The 19,198-nt window shown below is 43.6% G+C and overlaps 1 protein-coding gene across 4 annotated transcripts in view; it reads right to left on the bottom strand.

Moving 5' to 3' along the window:
- ODAD1 (outer dynein arm docking complex subunit 1) overlaps positions 1-18,933 on the bottom strand; it is a 30,987-nt gene extending 12,054 nt beyond the window's left edge. Inside the window, exons 1-7 of one of the 4 annotated variants that reach the window (XM_074316166.1) lie at positions 18,563-18,933; positions 18,129-18,220; positions 16,818-16,917; positions 16,470-16,659; positions 4,492-4,614; positions 4,031-4,144; positions 749-816 (exon numbers count right to left, since the gene is read on the bottom strand). In XM_074316166.1, coding sequence (XP_074172267.1) covers positions 749-816; positions 4,031-4,144; positions 4,492-4,614; positions 16,470-16,659; positions 16,818-16,917; positions 18,129-18,198 — 665 coding nt within the window. In that variant the 5' untranslated portion in view covers positions 18,199-18,220; positions 18,563-18,933. Of the gene's footprint in view, positions 1-748; positions 817-4,030; positions 4,145-4,491; positions 4,615-16,469; positions 16,660-16,817; positions 16,918-18,128; positions 18,221-18,562 lie in introns of those variants that run through there. The other 3 variants (XM_019752644.2, XM_019752645.2, XM_019752646.2) reach the window with 3 other exon arrangements.
- Positions 18,934-19,198: the final 265 nt, after the last annotated feature.

The raw sequence follows: 19,198 nt of genomic DNA, 5'->3' as shown, positions 1-19,198 counted from the left end.
TTTTGTTTTGTGCATCCTGACAAATCACCAAAACCATACGGTGGATTTGGGCTAGGATTGATGTCATGAGGGATCATGAGCCGTGAGTAAGCAGAAGCCAGGAGATGGAAACAAGAGACTGAATAGAATAGGGAACCATTTGGAGCAAGACAACAGGGCTGACGCGCAGAAAGAAGCGGGAATGGTGTAAGAGGGAGCATGGAGCCCATGAGCCCCCAGAGACAGAGACAGAAGAGGGAGCATGGAGCCCATGAGCCCCCAGAGACAGAGACAGAAGAGGGAGCATGGAGCCCATGAGCCCCCAGAGACAGAGACAGAAGCCAATAAGCAAAGCAGCATGGATTCTTGATTCCACATATGTCTCTTTATCTGAAGATGGCCTGAGAGACTCTGTCCCTGTCAACCAACACTGATAAATAACAATCTAATTACTCTCATTCACTGATGCTCTGCCGGTCCCAGGCCCCCGGTCATGTGCACCGTCTTACTTAATTCTTTCTCCATCCCTACGTGCTAAGTGCCAGGAACAGACTGGGGCCCAAGAGGTTGATTCATACACCCAAGGAGCAGGACCTTGCCAAGGAGCTGGAAAATTGGTGCAGGAGAGAAGGGGGCACCTTATGGGGGGAAAAAAATAGGTTCTGCTGATCAATTTCTTGAGTTTGGAACCCTTCCTCGACTGCCTTAGGAAAAGATGTGTACTAAGCGATCCGGGCCTCCACCCCAGGACAACTCGGCCGGGCCCTACCTGATGGCGTAAGCCGAGGTGGAAGAGACTATGAGGGCTTTGATGGTGTCCCGCAGGAGCTGGATCTTCTGCAGAGAGAACAAAGCAGACGCCACTTCTTACCACCTCATGGCTATGGGGCTTTCCTTCAGGCTCCGTGTTCCCGAGTGAGAAGTGGGGCTCATGTATAACATGGACTTTCCTAATTAGCAGCAGCTGGTAAAAGGAATTTTCAAAAGGTAGGAAGTAAACAGAAGCCAAACCTGACTCAGAGGGCTTGTCCTGGAGAAACCCTCAAGCCAGAATATTCCTAAGAGCACCGACCCAACTTTCTGGTCAGGCTCAGAAATTTGTGTGAATTTCATTATTGTGATCACATTCATCTGTTTCTAGTTCCACGGAAATGTCTTTGCAGTTTATGGGTAAACAGGGTTCTTTCAGGAGAAAGAAGGGAGGAAATTATATACATATGTTTATATACATATATAACGTATATATATATATACACTAATGTATATATAATATACCTATGCACACATATATATACAAATGCATACACATATATAATGTGTGTTGATACACATACATACATACATATACGTATATGCACATATCCACAATACATACATATACATATGCATTATGTAGGCATACACACATACACACGAACACACACATATACACGCACACACACATTTACTTTTGCAAAAACAAACCCAGATGGATAGCCAGAAACTACAGGGGCTAGGTGGGAACAAAGTGGAAGAGATGGTGAGGAAATGGTTTTTCTCTGGGATACCTGTTGGAATAGTTTTGATCGGGGAACACTGTTAATTGTTTACATATTCATAAAGTAAATTAAACCAATGATAGAGGAGAGAACTAAAACTAGATACAAACAGAAGCAAATGAACCTAATTGTATTTCAAACAAAGAACATAACCACATAGAAGACCAAAATAAATAAAAAAAGAATTAATCCAAGTGACTTCCAAATACAATCATTTGAATAGAAAGTCCATCACCATACCCTTAAGTTTGAGGGGTGGTGTACAGCTGTAGCAATTCTGAACCTCTTTTGTGTGCACTGTAGGACTAAGCAAATGAGTAGGTATAAGAGAGGTAGAAAGAAGAAATGGGGAACATTCTGGAATCTACAGTGATATTGGAGTTACAGGTGTCAACATGAACTCATGAATTTTAAAATTTAAAATGTGTGTGTTTCCTAGCTCTCTCCAGAGAAAGGGCTTCAGAGCAAAGACACCCCCATAGCAATGAGGACTCTTAGTGTCTGTATTTTGGCTTCTCAACACCTTCTCCCCACTAGAAAGAACCAGAACTCCCTGGAGAAACAGCTAACTCAATAGAACAAATATAAGAAAACCTGGAATATCTTCCTGGGCCAGAAAGTAAGGAAACCCTCAAAAAGATGGTAGGCTTGTAGAAAGGACACAGAAGTCAACTTTGAGGGGTTCTCGCTGGCCAAATCTGGGACAATTTGAACATCATAATGAATAATTACCACTACGGATTATGACCCATAAAATAAAGTACGAATACATGAATGCTTACTGATAACCCATAAATCTACAGGGGAGATGAGAAGGTCTTCCTTAAGTAAACTGCCATCTGATGAATGCAAGAGAAATGATAGAGCTGGAAAATCACCATGTGGCAGCCATTACAGTAATAATTATTCAGGCAAGAATCATTTACAGATGTTGAAACAATCGAGTGACAGTGTGTCAGGAATAGGATTTACATAGTCTCCAAGAATCTCCCCAGACCACTTATTCATTACAGACAGGAAAACTCTACTACCGGAGAAGCCTGGCTAACCAAGTGACCAAAGCCTATGTCACTGGTTATGGGACACACTGACATCACGTGCCTCCCGCTACAGTGCACACAAAGGACACAATACCACTTCTGCGATATTCCACCAGAAATACACAACCTGCCTGAAATCATGAAGAAAGACCAGATAAACCTATATTAAGGGATCTCGTACAACACAACTGGCCTGGGTGCTTCCAAAATGTCAAAGTCATAAAGACAAAGAACGGCCGAGGGACGGTTCCAGATTAGCGGAGCCAGGACAACCAAAAGCAACGTGGGGTCTTGACCTAGAGCCGAAATTCAAATTAGCTATAAAGGGCATCATTGGGACAATTATGAACTCTAAATATAGACTGTTTAGAATTGTAACAATGTTAAAGCCCCTGACTTGGATAATGGCACTGTGTTTATGTAAAAAAATGGTCTTGTTCTTAGGAAATACAGGCTGAAGTTCTGAGGGACATATTGCCTGCAGTGTACTCTCAAATAGTTCAGCAAACATGATAAATGATTTTTGATTAAAATAAGAATTACATACACACAGAATAAATGTGGCAAATAATTAATCTTGGTGAAGGATACATAACCGTATTTTGCCGTGTATAATGCGCACCCATGGTTTTTTGGCTCAAACTTTCAGGGGGAAAAAATCTTTTGTTTTAATTTTTTAATTCAAATTTTTATTTGTTTACATTTAGGTACTTGTTTTTAGTGTTATGAAGGAATTTTAGCATTTATTTTTTAACGTATTATGGTACAAAAAATTTTATGTAACAAATAATTACAAGACACAAGAACAGATACAAGGTACAAGAAATTTTTTGTGCCCTTAACAAATTTACGATATTTACACATCATAGAAGGCCAAGAACTCTTTGTTGTTGCAAGTTTGTCATAAGTTCAACAAAACTGATGATCCTATTCCAGGGTATTATTTTGCATATAGATATTGATTTCTAGAGTTACACTTTTACTCATAAGCAGAAATAAAAGAATTAAAAACACTTATATAGATACGGAATTAGTACTGCTCATCATGTATAATGTACATCCTTATTTTTCCCTCACAAATTTGGGCCAAAAGGTGCACATTATACAGGGCAAAATACGGTAGTTCTTTGTTCTATTCTTGCAGAGAAAGGAAGGTGGGGGCTGGAAGGGAGCACTCTTCAAAGGACTTCAAAGATTATTGAAAAACCCACGGAATGTAAATTGTCTGGCTTGCTCAGTGGTTGTCCTGGGTGATAATAGTCAAAATGACATCTGTGCTTTCGCAAATCTAAATGAGGTTGCTTCTTTGTCGGAGGCATCCTGGGACACTGTTACGGGTCTCCATTCCCTCTGAACTCAAGTAAACCTGTCGATTCTGTATTTGAGGCCCAAGTGTTGGAAAAGGCAGAGTGACTCCTGTCCTCCCCTCCACCTCAGCTGGGCCGAGGAGTCCTGGGTTTCAGGGCCACTGACCTTCTGCAGCTTGCGGTCCACGTTCAGATATCGGGTCCTCTCGACCCGCAGGAGATCCAGCTCCTCCCGCAGGGCTGCGTTCCGCACCAGCTGGATATCAAAGCGACAGGTGACCTGGGAGGTGGGAGAGAGGATGCAAGAGTCTGTCTGAAGCCTGGCCAGCCACCCCCCTCCACACGCAGCTGAGGAGGGAGCACCTGTCCGATATGGGGCCCATTCCCAATTTGGAAATCCTGAGAGCATCCCCTGGCTACCTGTAAGGGCCTCGGCATCGGTCTCCTTTCCTTGGGGACCGTCTACCTCTCCAGGATCCTGTCTCCTGACCCCATCAAGGACCCCAGTGTTTCAGGCCCTCCCACATCTGGGAATCTGGTCCACTGCTTCCAGGACTTGACACCATGCGCCATCTTCCCCGAACCCCTGAGTTCAGGCCTGGAAAGAGCCAAGAGGCTGACCCTCACCCTGTCCAACTGGTCTTCCAGGATGTTGATCCTTCTCTGGATCTTGGCCTTCTGGTCCACAGTGACTCCCGGGGCCCTAGCAGCCTTACTATGGGCAAAGATCCGGGTCTCCCACTCCTGGATCTGGAGGAAAGAAAATGGCACCTGTTTGTTGGCTGAACGCCAGAGAAATTGAAAAACTGAGGGAGGGGATGAGTGGGAGGGTGAGTGGCTGAATGTGACTGACAGCTGCCACCCTGGTGGCCCCATCCATCTGCTCTACCCTTCTGCTGACAGTACCCAACCTTCCATGTGTTTCTGGCTTCCAACCACAGGCCACCCTCCCAGCCACATGACGCAGGTCTAGACAATCACAGTGACTGGCCTAGAGATGGACATGTGACCCAGGCTAAGCCAACCTCAATCCTTTCCTAGTATTTGGGGGGAAATGCGTGAGCTGGATGGATGGGACTCCAAGATTCCCACTGTCATAGTCCCCACCACAGAGAGTATCCTGGGAGAAAGAGGCCAGTAGACAAAGTGGTGACCAGAGGCAAGAGACAATGAGAATGAACCGTGATGCCATTAGGGTCCCCAAGTCTGTTGTGCCTGAAACCAGTTCCTACCTGTTCTCATGTCCACATTCATCTTTACTGATTTGGGGTATGCAGTCTCCCCAACTAAACTGTAAGTTCCATGAGGGCGGATTTTTGTCTTTTGTGCCTGACAGAGTAGGTGCTCAATAAAATGTTCAGACTAAATGAATAATGAATTGCTTAAGACTGTGTTTCCCAACTTGTATGCTGTTAAGGGTTGGATTGTGTCCCACAAAATTCACAGTTGACGTTGTGAAGTGCTAACTCCCAGGACCTCAGAACGTGACCATATTTGGAGACAGGGTCTTTACAGAAGCAATCATTGAGGGAGGGGGAGGCTTCATCCAGTATGACTGGTGTCTTTATAAAAAGGGGAAATTTGCACACACAGACATGCACACGGGGGAAACGCCATATGAAGATGAAGGCAGAGATCGAGGTGATGTTTCTACAAGCTAAAAAGTGCCAAAGCTCGCTAACAAACCACCAGAGGCTGGGCGAGGGGCATGAAACTAACTCTCCCTCACAGCCCTCAGAAGGAACCAACCTTGCTGACACCTTGATCTTGGACTTCCAGCCTCCAGAACTGTGAGACAATAAATTTCTGTCATATAAGCAATCCAGTCTGTGACAGCCGTTCCCAGAAAATGAATGCATGCACCACAACACCCCAGAGCATTGCAACAAACTCACAGGGGACACCACGGGGCTGTTTTAAATTTTTGAGGGAGACACATTGACATTGGTCAGACACCACATGAACACAAGCTCAAGTTCGTCCCTGGGTTCCACAAGAGATGGTGCTGTATTCCTTTCAATGATGTCACGTTTGTGACTGAGGTTTTAGCAGTTGCTGTGATAAAAATCAAATACCCAAAAATGTTCCCACTGGGGGAAATTGGATAAAATGCACAAAGAATCTCTGTAGTATTTCTTCCAACTTCATATGAATCTACTATTATCCCAGTAAGATTTCAAATTTTTTTAAAAAGGCAAGTACCGCACAGAAATCAATGTGGAACAAGAGTGGTCATGTCCAATCTGACGTCAAGATCTGAAAAGCAGGGCAGTGCCCAACAGGCACAAACAGCCCATGGTAATTGTGGTTTTGAAGGATGAAATACAGATTTTTTTCAATGTATGTATATTATTTTTTCAAATGGTTTCTAGGTTGTGAGGATGAAAACACTTACTGGGTTGTTTCGTCCAAACTACTTAAGAAATGGAACTGTTCTCTCCAGGACAGTTCTTGAGAGCCGGTTGTTACATTTTCAGGAATTTCATGAGTTAAATTGTTGGTAGCTTCACATTAACCGTTATATTAGTTTTCTATTTCTGCATGACAAATTGCCACAAATTTAGTGGCTTAAAACAACACTCATTTATTATCTCGAAGTTTCCATGAGTCAGGAATCCACACAGCTCAGCTGGATCCTCTGCTCAGGGTGTCACAAGCTGTCATCAAGGTGTCCACCAGGGCTGCAGTCTCAGCTGAGACTCATCATGTGGTTGGCGACAGAATTCAGTTCTTTGCAGCTATAGACTGAGGTCCTCAGCTTCCAGGAGCCCCTGGATGGTCCCTGCCATGTGGCCCTCACCAAGGCCAGCAGAAGAGTGTCTCTCTTCAGTCTGCTGAGGTGCAGTCTTATATAACATAACCTAATCAAGAGAGTGACATCCCATCACCTGTGCCATATTCTATTGGCTAGAACCAAGTCACAGGTTCTGCCTGAACTGAAGAGGAGGGGATTATACACGTGTATGGCTCACTGGGGGTCACCGTCGGATATGTCCACCACAGTCAAGATGAGAGCATTTATGTTTGAAAATCAGCAAATACTATAAATCGGGGCACTTTTACCCAAAAACTGGTTTCCCGGCACACCTCTGACAGAGGTTTCTCTAGGGGCTAAAATATTACCAAGAAATTATGGATTCCAGGAACAAAGAAAGTTTAGGAGTTGCTCGTTAAGAAATTCTTCCCAAGATTAGAAAACACTCTCCTCCAATTTTTAAAAGTATTCAAATTCTGCTTTTCACATTTAGGTGTCTAATCCCACTAGAATTTATGTTTTTATATGGTGTGAGGTAGGAAATTTTTTGGTCAGCTTTGCTGAGGGACAAATGACATACACTAAAACTGCATATATGTCAAGTATATAATTTGATAAGTCTGACACAAAAGTTTAATTGTGCCCCTTTATCATTCCCCCCACTTCCTTCCTACAGCCCCCTCCCCAGGCAGTCACCCATGTGTTTTCTTTTTATTATTATTATTAGTTTCAGGTGTACAAAGCAACATAATAGACATTTAAACCCCTCATAAAGTGATAACCCACCCCCCAAGCTGTTACCCCTCTGACATCTTATATAGCTGTTACAATACCATCGACTATCTTCCCTATGTTGTACTCCACATCCCATGAATATATACACCTATATATTTAGGTATAGTTGACATTCAGTATTATTCTACTTCAGCTTCAGGTGTATAGCACATTGGACAGTCTATGACGTGATCCCCCTGATAAGTCCAGTGCCCATCCGGCACCTTACATGATTTTTTCAACATTGTTGATTATATTCCCCATACTGTTATTAACTAGCAATTTACATTTCTTAATCCCTTCACCTTTTTCACCCTGCCCCCCATTCCCATCTATTACTCTGGTAGATCTAGTACCTATCTGGCACCATACATAGTTATTACAATATTATTGATTATATTCCTTATGCTGTACCCTACATCCCCATGACTACTGTATAACAACCAATTTATACCTCTTAATCCCTTTCCCTTTCACCCATCCTTTACCCCCTCCCATCTTAAAGTCCCTCTAAGATTCCTTGTAATAATGGTTTGGTGGTGATGAACTCCTTCAGCTTTTTCTTGTCTGGGAAGCTCCTTATCTGTCCTTCAATTCTAAATGACAGACTTGCTGGGTAGAGCAATCTTGGTTGTATGTCACTGCTTTTCATCACTTGTAATATTTCCTGCCACTCCCTTCTTGCCTGCAAAGTTTCTATTGCAAAATCAGCTGACAGTCGTATGGGGCTCCCTTGTATGTAATTAACTGCTTTTCTCTTGCTGCTAAGATTCTCTCTTTGTATTTAACCTTCGGCATTTTAATTATGATGTGTCTTGGTGTTGGCCTCTTTGGGTCCATCTTGTTTGGGACTCTCTGTGCTTCCTGGGCTTGAACGTCTATTTCCTTCATCAGGCTAGGGAAGTTTTCCGTCATTATTTCTTCAAATAGGTTTTCAATTCCTTGCTTTCTCTCTTCTCCTTCTGGTACCCCTATAATGTGAATGTTGGTGTGCTTGATATTGTCCCAGAGGTCCCTTAAACCTGCCTCAATTTTTTGGATTCTTTTTTATTTTTCTGTTCTAGTTGGGTGTTTTCTACTACCTTATCTTCTACATTGCTGGTTGGATCCTCTGCTTCATCTAATCTACTGTTGATTCCCTGTAATATATGCTTCGTTTCCATTATTGTATCCTTTATTTCTGACTTGTTCTTTTGTGTGGTTTTCATCTCAATTTTTATGCTTCCTATCTCTCTGTTGAAATTCTCCCTGAGATCATCGAGCATTCTTATAACCAGTTTTTGGAACTTTGCATCTGACAGATTGTTTATTTCCATTTCACTTAGTTCTTTCTCTGGAGCTTTGTTCTGTTCTCTTATTTGGGACATGTTTCTTTGTCTCCCCATTTTGGCTGCCTCCTTATGTTTATTGCTATGTACTAGGTAGAGCTGCTATGTCTCCCGGTCTTAACAGAATGGCCTTATGTAGTAGATGTGCTGAGGGGTTCAGTGATGCAGTCTTTCTGGTCACCTGAACCACACGCTCCAGGTATGTCCCTTGTGTGGGTTGTGTGTGCCCTCCTCTTGTAGTTGAGCCTTGGTTGATGATTGCACATCAACGTGAAGGACTGACCCTTGGGCTCACTGGTTGCGAGGACTGGCCTTGACTACAGTGGAAGAGTTGTGCAGGGGCTGACCCTATGGAGCAGGATCTGCCTCAGTAGGACTCTAGTTGCCTGCCCAATCCACTCCTTGGATGTGTCGTACTTGGAGGTGGCTGGGTGATCCTCCAGCTCCTTTTGAAGCTGGCCACTAGGAATGCCAGCCCCAGGACCACCTTGGAGGGGATCTGCTGTAGGTCAAGTTCAGCCACAGCCCATGCCCCACCTGGGGCCACCCAGCAGGAGCCAGAAAGAAATCCACAGATGGCTGCCACCCGTGCTGTGCTTGGAAGTGCCTTCAGAGGCCAAGCCATGAACCAAGGCCAGGCTGGGATCTCTCACCCTCCTAAGGGATGGGGAGGGACCCCCACAGCCAAAATGCCCTCCCAATCTTTAATGGTCACATGTGGGTGTGGGACCAGCCTGTTCTGTGTCTCTGATCTTCCTACCAGTCTGGAGGTGGCTTCTTCTGCATGTCCTTAGTTGAAAGGCTTCAGTTCAGCTTGATTTTAGGCGATTCTCAATAATGGTTGTTTTGTAGATTCATTATAATTTTGATGTAGTTGTGAGAGAAGGTAAACACAATGTTTACCTACTGCGCCATCTTGGTTGTTCCCTCCACCCATGTGTTTTCTATCACTACAGATTACTTTGCATTTTCTAGTTTTATATTAGATGGAATCACATAATGTATACTCTTTCTTTGAGGGGAAGGTTCTGGCTTCTTTCACTCAGAACAATTAATTTGAGATTCATCCATGTTGTTGGGTGTATCAATAGCCCATTCCTTTTCATTGGTGAGTAGTATTCCATTGAATGGATGTACCACAATTTGTTTATCCATTCACTGGTTGGTGGATATTTGGGTTGTTTCCATTTTGAATTTTACTAGCACAAATAAAATTTTTATGATCATTCACATACAATTAATTGTATGAACATGTGCTTTCTTTTCTCATGGGTAAACACCTAGGAGTGGAATGTCTGAATCATATCAGTTGTACATTTAGATTTTAGTGATTGTACCATTTACATTCCCACCAGCAGGGTACAGGAATTCCAGTTGCTCCACACCCTCACCAACACTTGATATGGTCAGTCTTTTTTATTTTAGCCATTCTAATAGATGTATAGAAGTAGCTTATGATTTTATTTTGCATTCCTCCAATGACTAATACAGTTGAGCATTTTTCAGGGGTTTATCACTGTCTTATATATTTGGTGAAGTGTCTGTTCCAGTCTTTTGCCCACTTTTCTCATTGGTCATTTGTTTTCTTATTGAGTTTGAGAGTTCTTAATCTATTATGGACATAAGTTCTTTATCAGATATATGCTTTGCAAATATTTCTTCCCAATGTGGGGCTTGCCTTTTCATTCTCTGAACAATATCTTTTGAAGAGTTTTACATTTTTAGGCAGTGTGATAGATCAGTATGTCCTTTTATGGATCATGTTTTTGGTGTTTTATCTAAGAAATTGTTGCCCAAGCTCACAAAGATTTCCTCTTATGTTTCTTTCTAGAAGTTTTATAGTTCTAGATTTTACATTTAGGTCTATGATAGTTAAGAGTTAACATTTTTTTCCTTTAAAAAAAATGTTATTGTACATAGAAAATGCATAGATTGTGTATGTACATATTTTTGAGTGAACATGCTTGAAACACCACCCAGATCAAGAACTAGAGTACTGACCACACTGTAGATGTCCCCTTCTCATCACTACCATCTTTTTTTCCATAGAGAACCATTATCCTGCCTGTGTTAGTTCCTATTGCATCTGTAACAAAGCAACACAAATTTACTGCTGTAAAACAAATTATTCTCTTACAGTTCTGGAGGTCAGAAGTCTGAAATCAGTTTCACTGGGTTAAAAAATAAGCTGTCAGCTGGTCTGCATTCCTTCTGGAGATTCTAGGGGAGAATTCATTCCTTGCCTCTTCCAGCTTCTAGGGGCTGGATTCTTTGGCTTGTGGCTACTCCAACCTCTGCTTCTGATGTTATACCTCCTCTCTCCATCATCACATCATCTTCTCTGACACTTTCTCTCTCTCTCTGTCTGTCTCTCTGTCTGTCTCTCTCTCTCTGTCTCTCTCTCTCTCTCTCTCTCTCTCTGTCTCTCTCTCTCTTCCCCTTGTGATTACATTGGGTCCACCCAGATAATCTCAACATCCTTCATCACATCTGCAGAGTCTCTTTTGCCATGTAAAGGAACATAATGACAGGTTCTGGAGATTGGGGGGGAGGTCATTATTCCGTTTAGTATACTTTCTTAAGTGACATTCATTTCTACTTTTCTTTACTGTTTTATAACCTGTGTATATACTCCCTGAACAAGTTTGGTTTGGCCTGATTTTGAATTTTATGTAAGTGAAATAATGCCACCTGTATATTTTATGTCTTGCTTCCTTCAAATGTAAGATTCATCCTTATTGCTCTGTGTAGTTGTGAGCCATTCACTTTTCATTGTTGTATACTATTCCATTATACAGATACACCACAGGATATTTATTCATTCAATAAAGATGGACATTTTCGTTGTTTTCAGTTTGGAGCTAGCTAATATGAGTAACACATCTCTCAACATTCTTTCCCATGAATCCTAGTTCCAGGGTCTATATCCAGAAGTGTAACTGCTGGGTGGGAGAAAGAGTTAACAACAGATCTAAACTTGTTTTCTGTTGGAAGATGACTTTGGTTTACTTTCTTCCAACACTGTTCCTGTGGTAACATACTGGGTTAAGGTAAATATGGAATGCCAGCTGTGTTCCCAGGCAACAATGTTTATGATAAAAAATCACCCTTGAAAGGATTGTGAGTGGGTTCATAGACCCCAAGGGCCTACAGGACCAAGACTGAATAGAAACCTGGTCTCTCTGGGGTGGCGGAGCTTACAAGCTACCCTCATGAGCTGCGACAAGAGGTGGCTTCTCTTGTGTATGAAGCTTCACTATGCCAGGGTGGGCAGCACCCATCCGTGCATGTGGTATCACCCAACTGGAGATGATGAGAAGCAGACCCTGGACCCTCCAGAAAGATGCATTTGATGCTGTCATGCCAAGATGCTGTTCTTTTCTGTCCTCTAACCTTCTACAAAGTTAAGTGAACCTGGTGCCAAGTTATAGCCTATAGGATCCCATGAGTGTGAATGTCAAATGGAACCCAAGACTGCTTCTGGTGACCATGCTGAGTGGATGTGATGCTGTATCATGCTGTAAGGTGTGTCTATTTCAAATATAATAGATAATAGGGAAAAAACTTTTCAGAATACATACAACAATTTATACCCCCACCAATAGTTCATAAGAGTTCCCACTGCTCCTCCTGCCCCCAACACTTGGTATTTTTGGACACCAACTTTTGAAAATCAGGTTAGTGTGTAATAGTATCTCATTGTGATTTTCATTTGCCCATTTGCCTTTGTCTGATTACTAATGAGTGATGAGTAATCCCTACATTTATTTGGACATCTGAATTTCTTATTTTATTCATTGTCAGCTCAAATCCTTTGATTATTTTTTAAGTTGGGTTGACTCTTTAATGATTTGTAGCAGTTCCTTATATGTTCTTGATACTAGTCCTTTGTCAGCTATATGTGTTGCAAATAACCTTCTATTCTGTAACTTACTTTGTACACTCTTTCTGGTTCTTTTGACAGATGCATTATTAACTTTAAAATCATGGGATATATCAATCTTTTCTTTTAGAAGTAGAGATTTCTGTACCTTATTTAAGAAATCCTTCTTAATTTAGAACTTTAATCCATCTGGAATTAGTTTCAGGGTTACAATAAGAGTTAAGGGTCTGATTTCACCTCACGTTATCAATATCTGATTTTCACAGCACCATTACTAGAGTCCTCCTTTTCTCATTTCTTGAAGTCATATATCAAGTGTCCACATACGCGTAAGTCTCTTTCAGGGCTCTCTGTTCTGTCCTGTTGATCCATTTGACTAGCCCTACATCAATTACAACAATTTTATAATAAATCTTGATAATTGGTAGAGCAAATCCTTCCACATTGTTCTTTTAAGCCAATCTTAGTCATCTTGTTCATTGCACTTCCATATGAAGATTAGAATATGCTGGTCAATTCCATCCATTTAAAAAAAAGAGCTTTTAGTATTTTGATTGGGATTACATTGAATCTATAAATCAACTTGGAGGGCTGATATTTTACAACCCTAACTCTTCCAACCCGTGAATATAGCATATTTCTAAATTTATTAAGTTTTTCTTTAATATCCTTCAATAAAATTTATAATTTACTCCATAGAGCTCTTGCACACTTTTGTTAGACTTCTTTCTAGGTATTTCTTTTGGGTATTATAAATGTGTCTTGTCTTCTTTTATTTTCTAATAGTTATCGCAAATATGGGGAAATAGCATTAACTTTGCATGTTAATTTTGTATCCAGCCATACTATTAAAATACTTTGTTAACTATAATTTAGCATCAGTTTCTTTTGGACCTTCTATGCATTCAAGTATACCATCTACAGATAATGACAATTTCATTTCTCCCTCTCCAATCTTTTTTTTATTATTTTTCAATATTATTTTATATTAGTTTCAGGTGTAGAACATAATGGTTAGACATCTATATTATTTATGAAGTGATTCCCCAGATAAGTCTAGTACCCACCTGACACCATACATAGTTAACACAATATTATTGACTACATTCCCTATGCTGTACTTTATATTCCCATGACTATTTTGTAACTACTAATTGTACTTCTTACTCCCTTCACATTTTTCACCCTCCAATCTTTAAATTCTTTTCCTTGCTGTAGGGCACTGGGTAGGATCGCCAGTACAATGTTAAATAGAAGTGGTGCCAGCTGACATCCTTATACTGTTACTGATCTCAAAGAGATTTTTTTTCATGTTTTGCTATCAATTGTGATGTTTGCTGTAGATGTTTCATAGTTGCCCTTTATAAAATTTCCTTTTATTCCTGGCTTTCTCAGAGTTTTTAACATGAATGGATGCTGAATTTTATCAAGTACTTTTTTGTATCTACATAAACTGGTGCTATGAACTGGGGCAAGTCCAAGGACTGTCTGTCATCAGTCTTTGATGTGATTGGTTCAAAAAATGAGAGTAAGCATTTAGAAACAGTTTTTTGGGGGTGCTATTGAATTCACAGGTCAAGTCACACAAGACACAAGCCTTTTGAGAAACACCACGTCTAAGTCCACATTTTCCTTTGCCAGAAAATGTCTATTCTGCTCTCTCATTTGTGAGTGGTAGTTTCACTGGGTATGGAATTCTAAGTTGACAGCTTTCCCTCTTTGAACAATGAAGTTATAATCTCATTCACTATCTTGTGACTTCCAATGTTTCTTTTGAGAAATCCACTATTAGTTTAACTATGGCTCCTTTGAAAGTAATATGTTTTTTTTATTTTCTGGATGCTTTTATATTCTGAAATTTCCCTATAAATTTCCTTATAAATTTCTATGTAAGTGTGGATTTTTCATTCATCCTATTTTGGATTCTAAGGCATCCCTGAATCTGTGGATTTGTTCTTTCATTAGTTCTGGAATATTCTCAGATATTATCTTGTCACACATTACCTCTGTCTCATTCCCTTTCTGTTCTTCTGAAACTCCTATTAGACATATATTTAATCTCACTATATCTGCAATGACTCTTAACCACCCTTCCATATTTCCCACCTTTTTGTCTCTCTGTGCTGGATTCTGGATGATTTCTTCTAAACAAATTATTTCTTCAGCTTTCACTTGGCTTATTATCTGTCTCTCCAGTAGAATGTAAACTACATGAAGGCAGGGTCCTTGTCTGTGTTGTTCACTTCTGAGTCCTCAACACCTAGGACAGGGCCTGGCACTTAGTAGGCACTCAATAAATTTTTGTTGAGTGAATGTCACCAGATAACTACATCCCTTCTTGACCTCATGGGGAACTTTACCGAGCTCTCTTCCAGGGACCCTATCCTCCACCTGACCTATAATTCTCCATTTGTTAGGGCAAAGGAATCCATGGGGTCAAGATAATAAAATCATCCTGTTTGGGCCAGACTCTGGTGAGTTTCCATGAAAGACCAAGGAAAACCAATTCAAGCAGCCAGCATTCACTAAGCCACTGTACTACCATGAAACAGCCAAAAGTTTGGCGTGTGTGAATCAGAATTCAGCTTCCAAAAAGCAGCTCAGGGTCACACTGAGAGCTCAACAAAGTGATTGATTAGAAGTCAAATGTAAAATAAAACAGACTATAGATCATGTAATAGACAAAATACTGCCCTGCCCACCAAAGATGTCCACTTCCTAATCCCTGGAACCTGTGAATATGTGATGTAAAAAGCAAAAAGGACTTTGCAGATGTGATAAAGTTAAGGATATTGAGAGATGGGAAGGTGATCCTGGATTATCTGAGTGGGTCCAATGTAACCACAAAGGTCCTTATAAGGACAGGCGAGTCAGAATCAGAGAAGGGGAGGAGATGACAAAAGCAGAGACCACAGTGATGCTGCATAAGAAACACTCAAGTGTTCATGGTGGCTTAAAAGATAAAGAAAGGAGCTATGAGCTAAGGAATGCAGGCAGCATTTAGAAGCAGGAAAAGACCAAGAAACAGATTCTCCCCTGAAGCATCCAGAAGCTTCACCTTGCTGATACCCTGATTTTACCCAAGTGAAACCCATTTTGGACTTCTGTCCTCCAGCACTGTAAGATAATTCATGTGTATTATCTTAAGCCATCAAGTTGGTGATAATTTGTTACAGCAACAATAGGAAACTGATACAGACAAGTAACTTTCAAACTCCTGTTTGTGATCCCATAGTGTGCAAGAAATCATTTGCTCTAGAAAAGCAACCTTTTAAAATGAAGAATAGAAGAGAAAATAACAGAAAGAATTGCACATAGAAAAAAAGTATGATTTGGTGAAGGTTTTGTTTCAGATAAATGTATTTGTGCACATGTGTTTATATCCATCTGCATCTATGTGTGTATGAACTACGTCACCAGTCATGGTCATAAAAATTTGAAAGAACACTGGCATAGAAAAGTTACATTGTTTCCATGGTCACATAGCAAGATCTTGAGGCAGGTAGGATTAGACACCTGTCTAGACTCTGCTCCATTACCAACATCCTCCTTTTGCAGATTAAGGAACTGGGGCCCAGAGAAGTGAAGACTTGCCGGTGGTCACACAGCTCTGATGTGGCAGGACCAGGATTCTAACGCAGGTTTCACCGACTCCAGAAGGTGAACCTTTCCCCTTAACTGCACCAGCCCCCCTTTTGAATGTGTGGGATTGTGCTCAGCACTAAACATCCACATTCTGAAGCCTGGGCACCCAATGCCAGGCGATGCTTTTGATAACCCCATTTTTCATATGAGGAAGCTAAGTCTCAAAGCAGTTATGACACTTGCCCCTAAGTAGGATCCAGAGTCTGGTCTCAGAACCCACCTGCCTGTCCAGGGTCCTGGCCTGCTCCTGCAGCTCCTTGACCTCGGCCTGCACCTGGGCCTGGCACTTCAGCAAGTGGCCCATGTTCTCCAGTCTCTCATTGTCCCGCAGCCGCTTGACCTGGCTCTGGGCAACGCTGATCTGCACCTGAAGTTTGTCCCGCACCTCCTCTAGGCGGTGGATCTCCTCACTGACCAGGCAGGGAGGTGGAGGGGAGGCCAGCAAGGGGCAAAGGTCAGCATCACTAAAGGCCAGTTACACTGGGCCTGCCCCGGCTTCAGACCCGAGTCCGACCCCCAACCCTTCAACAGCCCCCTTCCAGCTCTGAGACCCAGGCACTCGGCTCACAGTTGCTTATTGATGCGCTGGTGGACTTCCTTGCTGTAGGCCCGCCTTTCACCCTCCATCACTTTGCACTGCCGCTGCAGTCTGCTCAGCTCCCAGTCCACTGAGGGACAAACCAGGCAAGGGACTCAATAGGAATCCAGGTCCAGCCACTTCCTCGCTAGGACCTAGGTAGGAATCCTAGCTCCCTTAGGGTCTCACAAGCTGCAACTGAGCTGCAGACCCAGTCCCCAACACCCCTATAGGACTGCCTCAAACTTCCTCATCCCTTCATACTCCTCTGTACCCCAAGTTAACCTTGAGATTTCCCCCCTAAAACCCACTCCTTCTCCGGTTTGGGCATACATCTGTTTCCCCACTAGAGGGCGCTCCTGGAGGGCCTCATGGTCCTCAAGGATCCACTGCACAGGACCTGGAACTTGGGAAAGCTGAAGACAGGTGACCAAAGCAGCAGTCTTGCTCCCTCCTTCCCCCTCACCCCCCGCTGCCGAGCCACCCTCAGTCCCACCCTCCTGCTCCTCACTCTCAGGCCCTCTCCTAGGCTCAGGCTTCATCCACTCCTGCCTGGACTATCACTCCAGCCTTCTCTCCAACCTCCCAGCCTCCCCTCACAGCCCCAGGGGCTCCTTCTACACTCAGAGCGGACTCTGGCCCTCCCCTGCTCCTAGGCCTTCCCTGGTGCCCCAGGGCCCCCAGGACAGTCTCAACTCCTCAGCCTGGTGTTCAATGCCCCATAGGACCTGACTATCCACTTCTCCAAGTCTCCACCAGCTCCCCACCTCCCACAGCCCAATGGTTCTCAACCTGGAGCTATTCTATCCCCCATGAGCATTTGGCATAGTCTGGAGGCATTTTTGATTGTCACAATAAGGGGCAGGTAGGGGAGGTGCAGAGGATGCTATTGGCATGTAGTGAGTAGAGGCCAGGGATGCTGTTAGATGTCCTACAAGGTACAGAACAGGTCCCATAACAAAGGATTACCTGACCCTCACATGTCAACAGTGCGGAGACTGACAAACCCTGCTCTAGCCACGTGCTGTCCTCTCTGTTGAAACACTCTCCCCTTTCTTTTCCCCTTGGTGATTCCAGGGAGGAGTTCTGGGCCCCACTCAAACTTCTCCTGCAGCAAGTCTTGGCCCACCCATATGCCTCCCTCCACGTCCATTCCCACACTAGTGCTCCCCACTAGAAGGCTTTCCTAGAAGACCACCCTGTTCCCATGGCTCTGAAGCACAGGACCTGGAATTGGGAACCCTGAGAAAAAGAATGAGATTAAGAAAAAGAACAGGTGAAATAAAAGATCATATGAATTACCCATTCCCTCTAGGTAGGCCTCACTTCCATTCTCTGAGCGGTTGCTCCCAGCAGAGAATCCGAAAGGCATTTTCCCAAAGAGGGTGGGACTCCTGTAGGGGTAACACAGGACCCCTTCAGACAGCAAGCAGGAGAGGGCGGGGAGGAGGTGGGCAACGCACAGTGAGGGATTAGGAATTGGAAGATGACCCCAAAATCAGCTCTGGCCTCTCTCTGAATCTCAATTCCCCCAATGGGTTGGAGGGCGGACACTTCTCTGGCCTCTCCCCACACTCCTTCCAACCTCCCACCTCTCACATTCTCTGTCTTGCATCTTGGCTCTGACTCTGGCGCGGAGGACAAGTCCCTTAGGCTCTCAGTATCTCTGAAGGGGGCGGTTTGGGGAAGGGATCACCGAGGAAGGACCGCTGTAGGGAACGAGGCCCCTTCCCTACCTGCTGGAGTGCTTGCCCTGTCCTTGGTGCTCCTAGCTCACTGTTGTGGTCTGGTTACTGGGGAGATAAGGGGAGGGATCGAGGCCGCGAAGAGAGGCTGTGGGAGGGGAGGCTGGGGAGGAGTGGTGGAGGCGGCGGCGAGAAGACCTGCTGGGATCTCCCGGGCTTTAAATAGAACTTTTGGGGAGCCCTGTGAGGGCTGGGGCTGTGGGCCTATAAGGGGCGGGACTAGAAGAGCCCGCTATAATCCGGGCTTCGAGGTTTGCGAGGGGAGGGCTCGGAGATCTGTAAAGGGCGGAGCCGGAAGGGTCTGTGAAGTTTGGGGCTGGGGAAATCACCGGTACCTGTGAAGGGCCGGACTGCGGGGACTCTCGAGGGGAGGAGCACGGGTACCTGAGGAGGGCGGGGTTTCTTGGGCCAAGGAGGGGCGTGGCTGGAAGAACGCGTGAGGAGTCCGCAGGGAGGGCGCTGGAAGGACCGTGGTTCCCAAGACTTGTGGGGGCGGGGCTAACCGGGAGGCACTCGAGCTGGAAAGGCCTGCGGGAGGTCGGGAAGGGCTGCAAGGGGAACACGGGCCTGCGAGGATCGGGCTGTGTTTCCGGGAATTGGAGGCAAGGTTGAGAGCAAAACGTCTGG

The sequence above is a fragment of the Rhinolophus sinicus genome, linkage group LG11, assembly GCF_036562045.2.
Source record: "Rhinolophus sinicus isolate RSC01 linkage group LG11, ASM3656204v1, whole genome shotgun sequence".
Lineage (NCBI taxonomy): Eukaryota > Metazoa > Chordata > Mammalia > Chiroptera > Rhinolophidae > Rhinolophus > Rhinolophus sinicus.
Note: the sequence above shows the minus strand (reverse complement) of the source record. Positions and strands in the feature narration are given on the sequence as shown.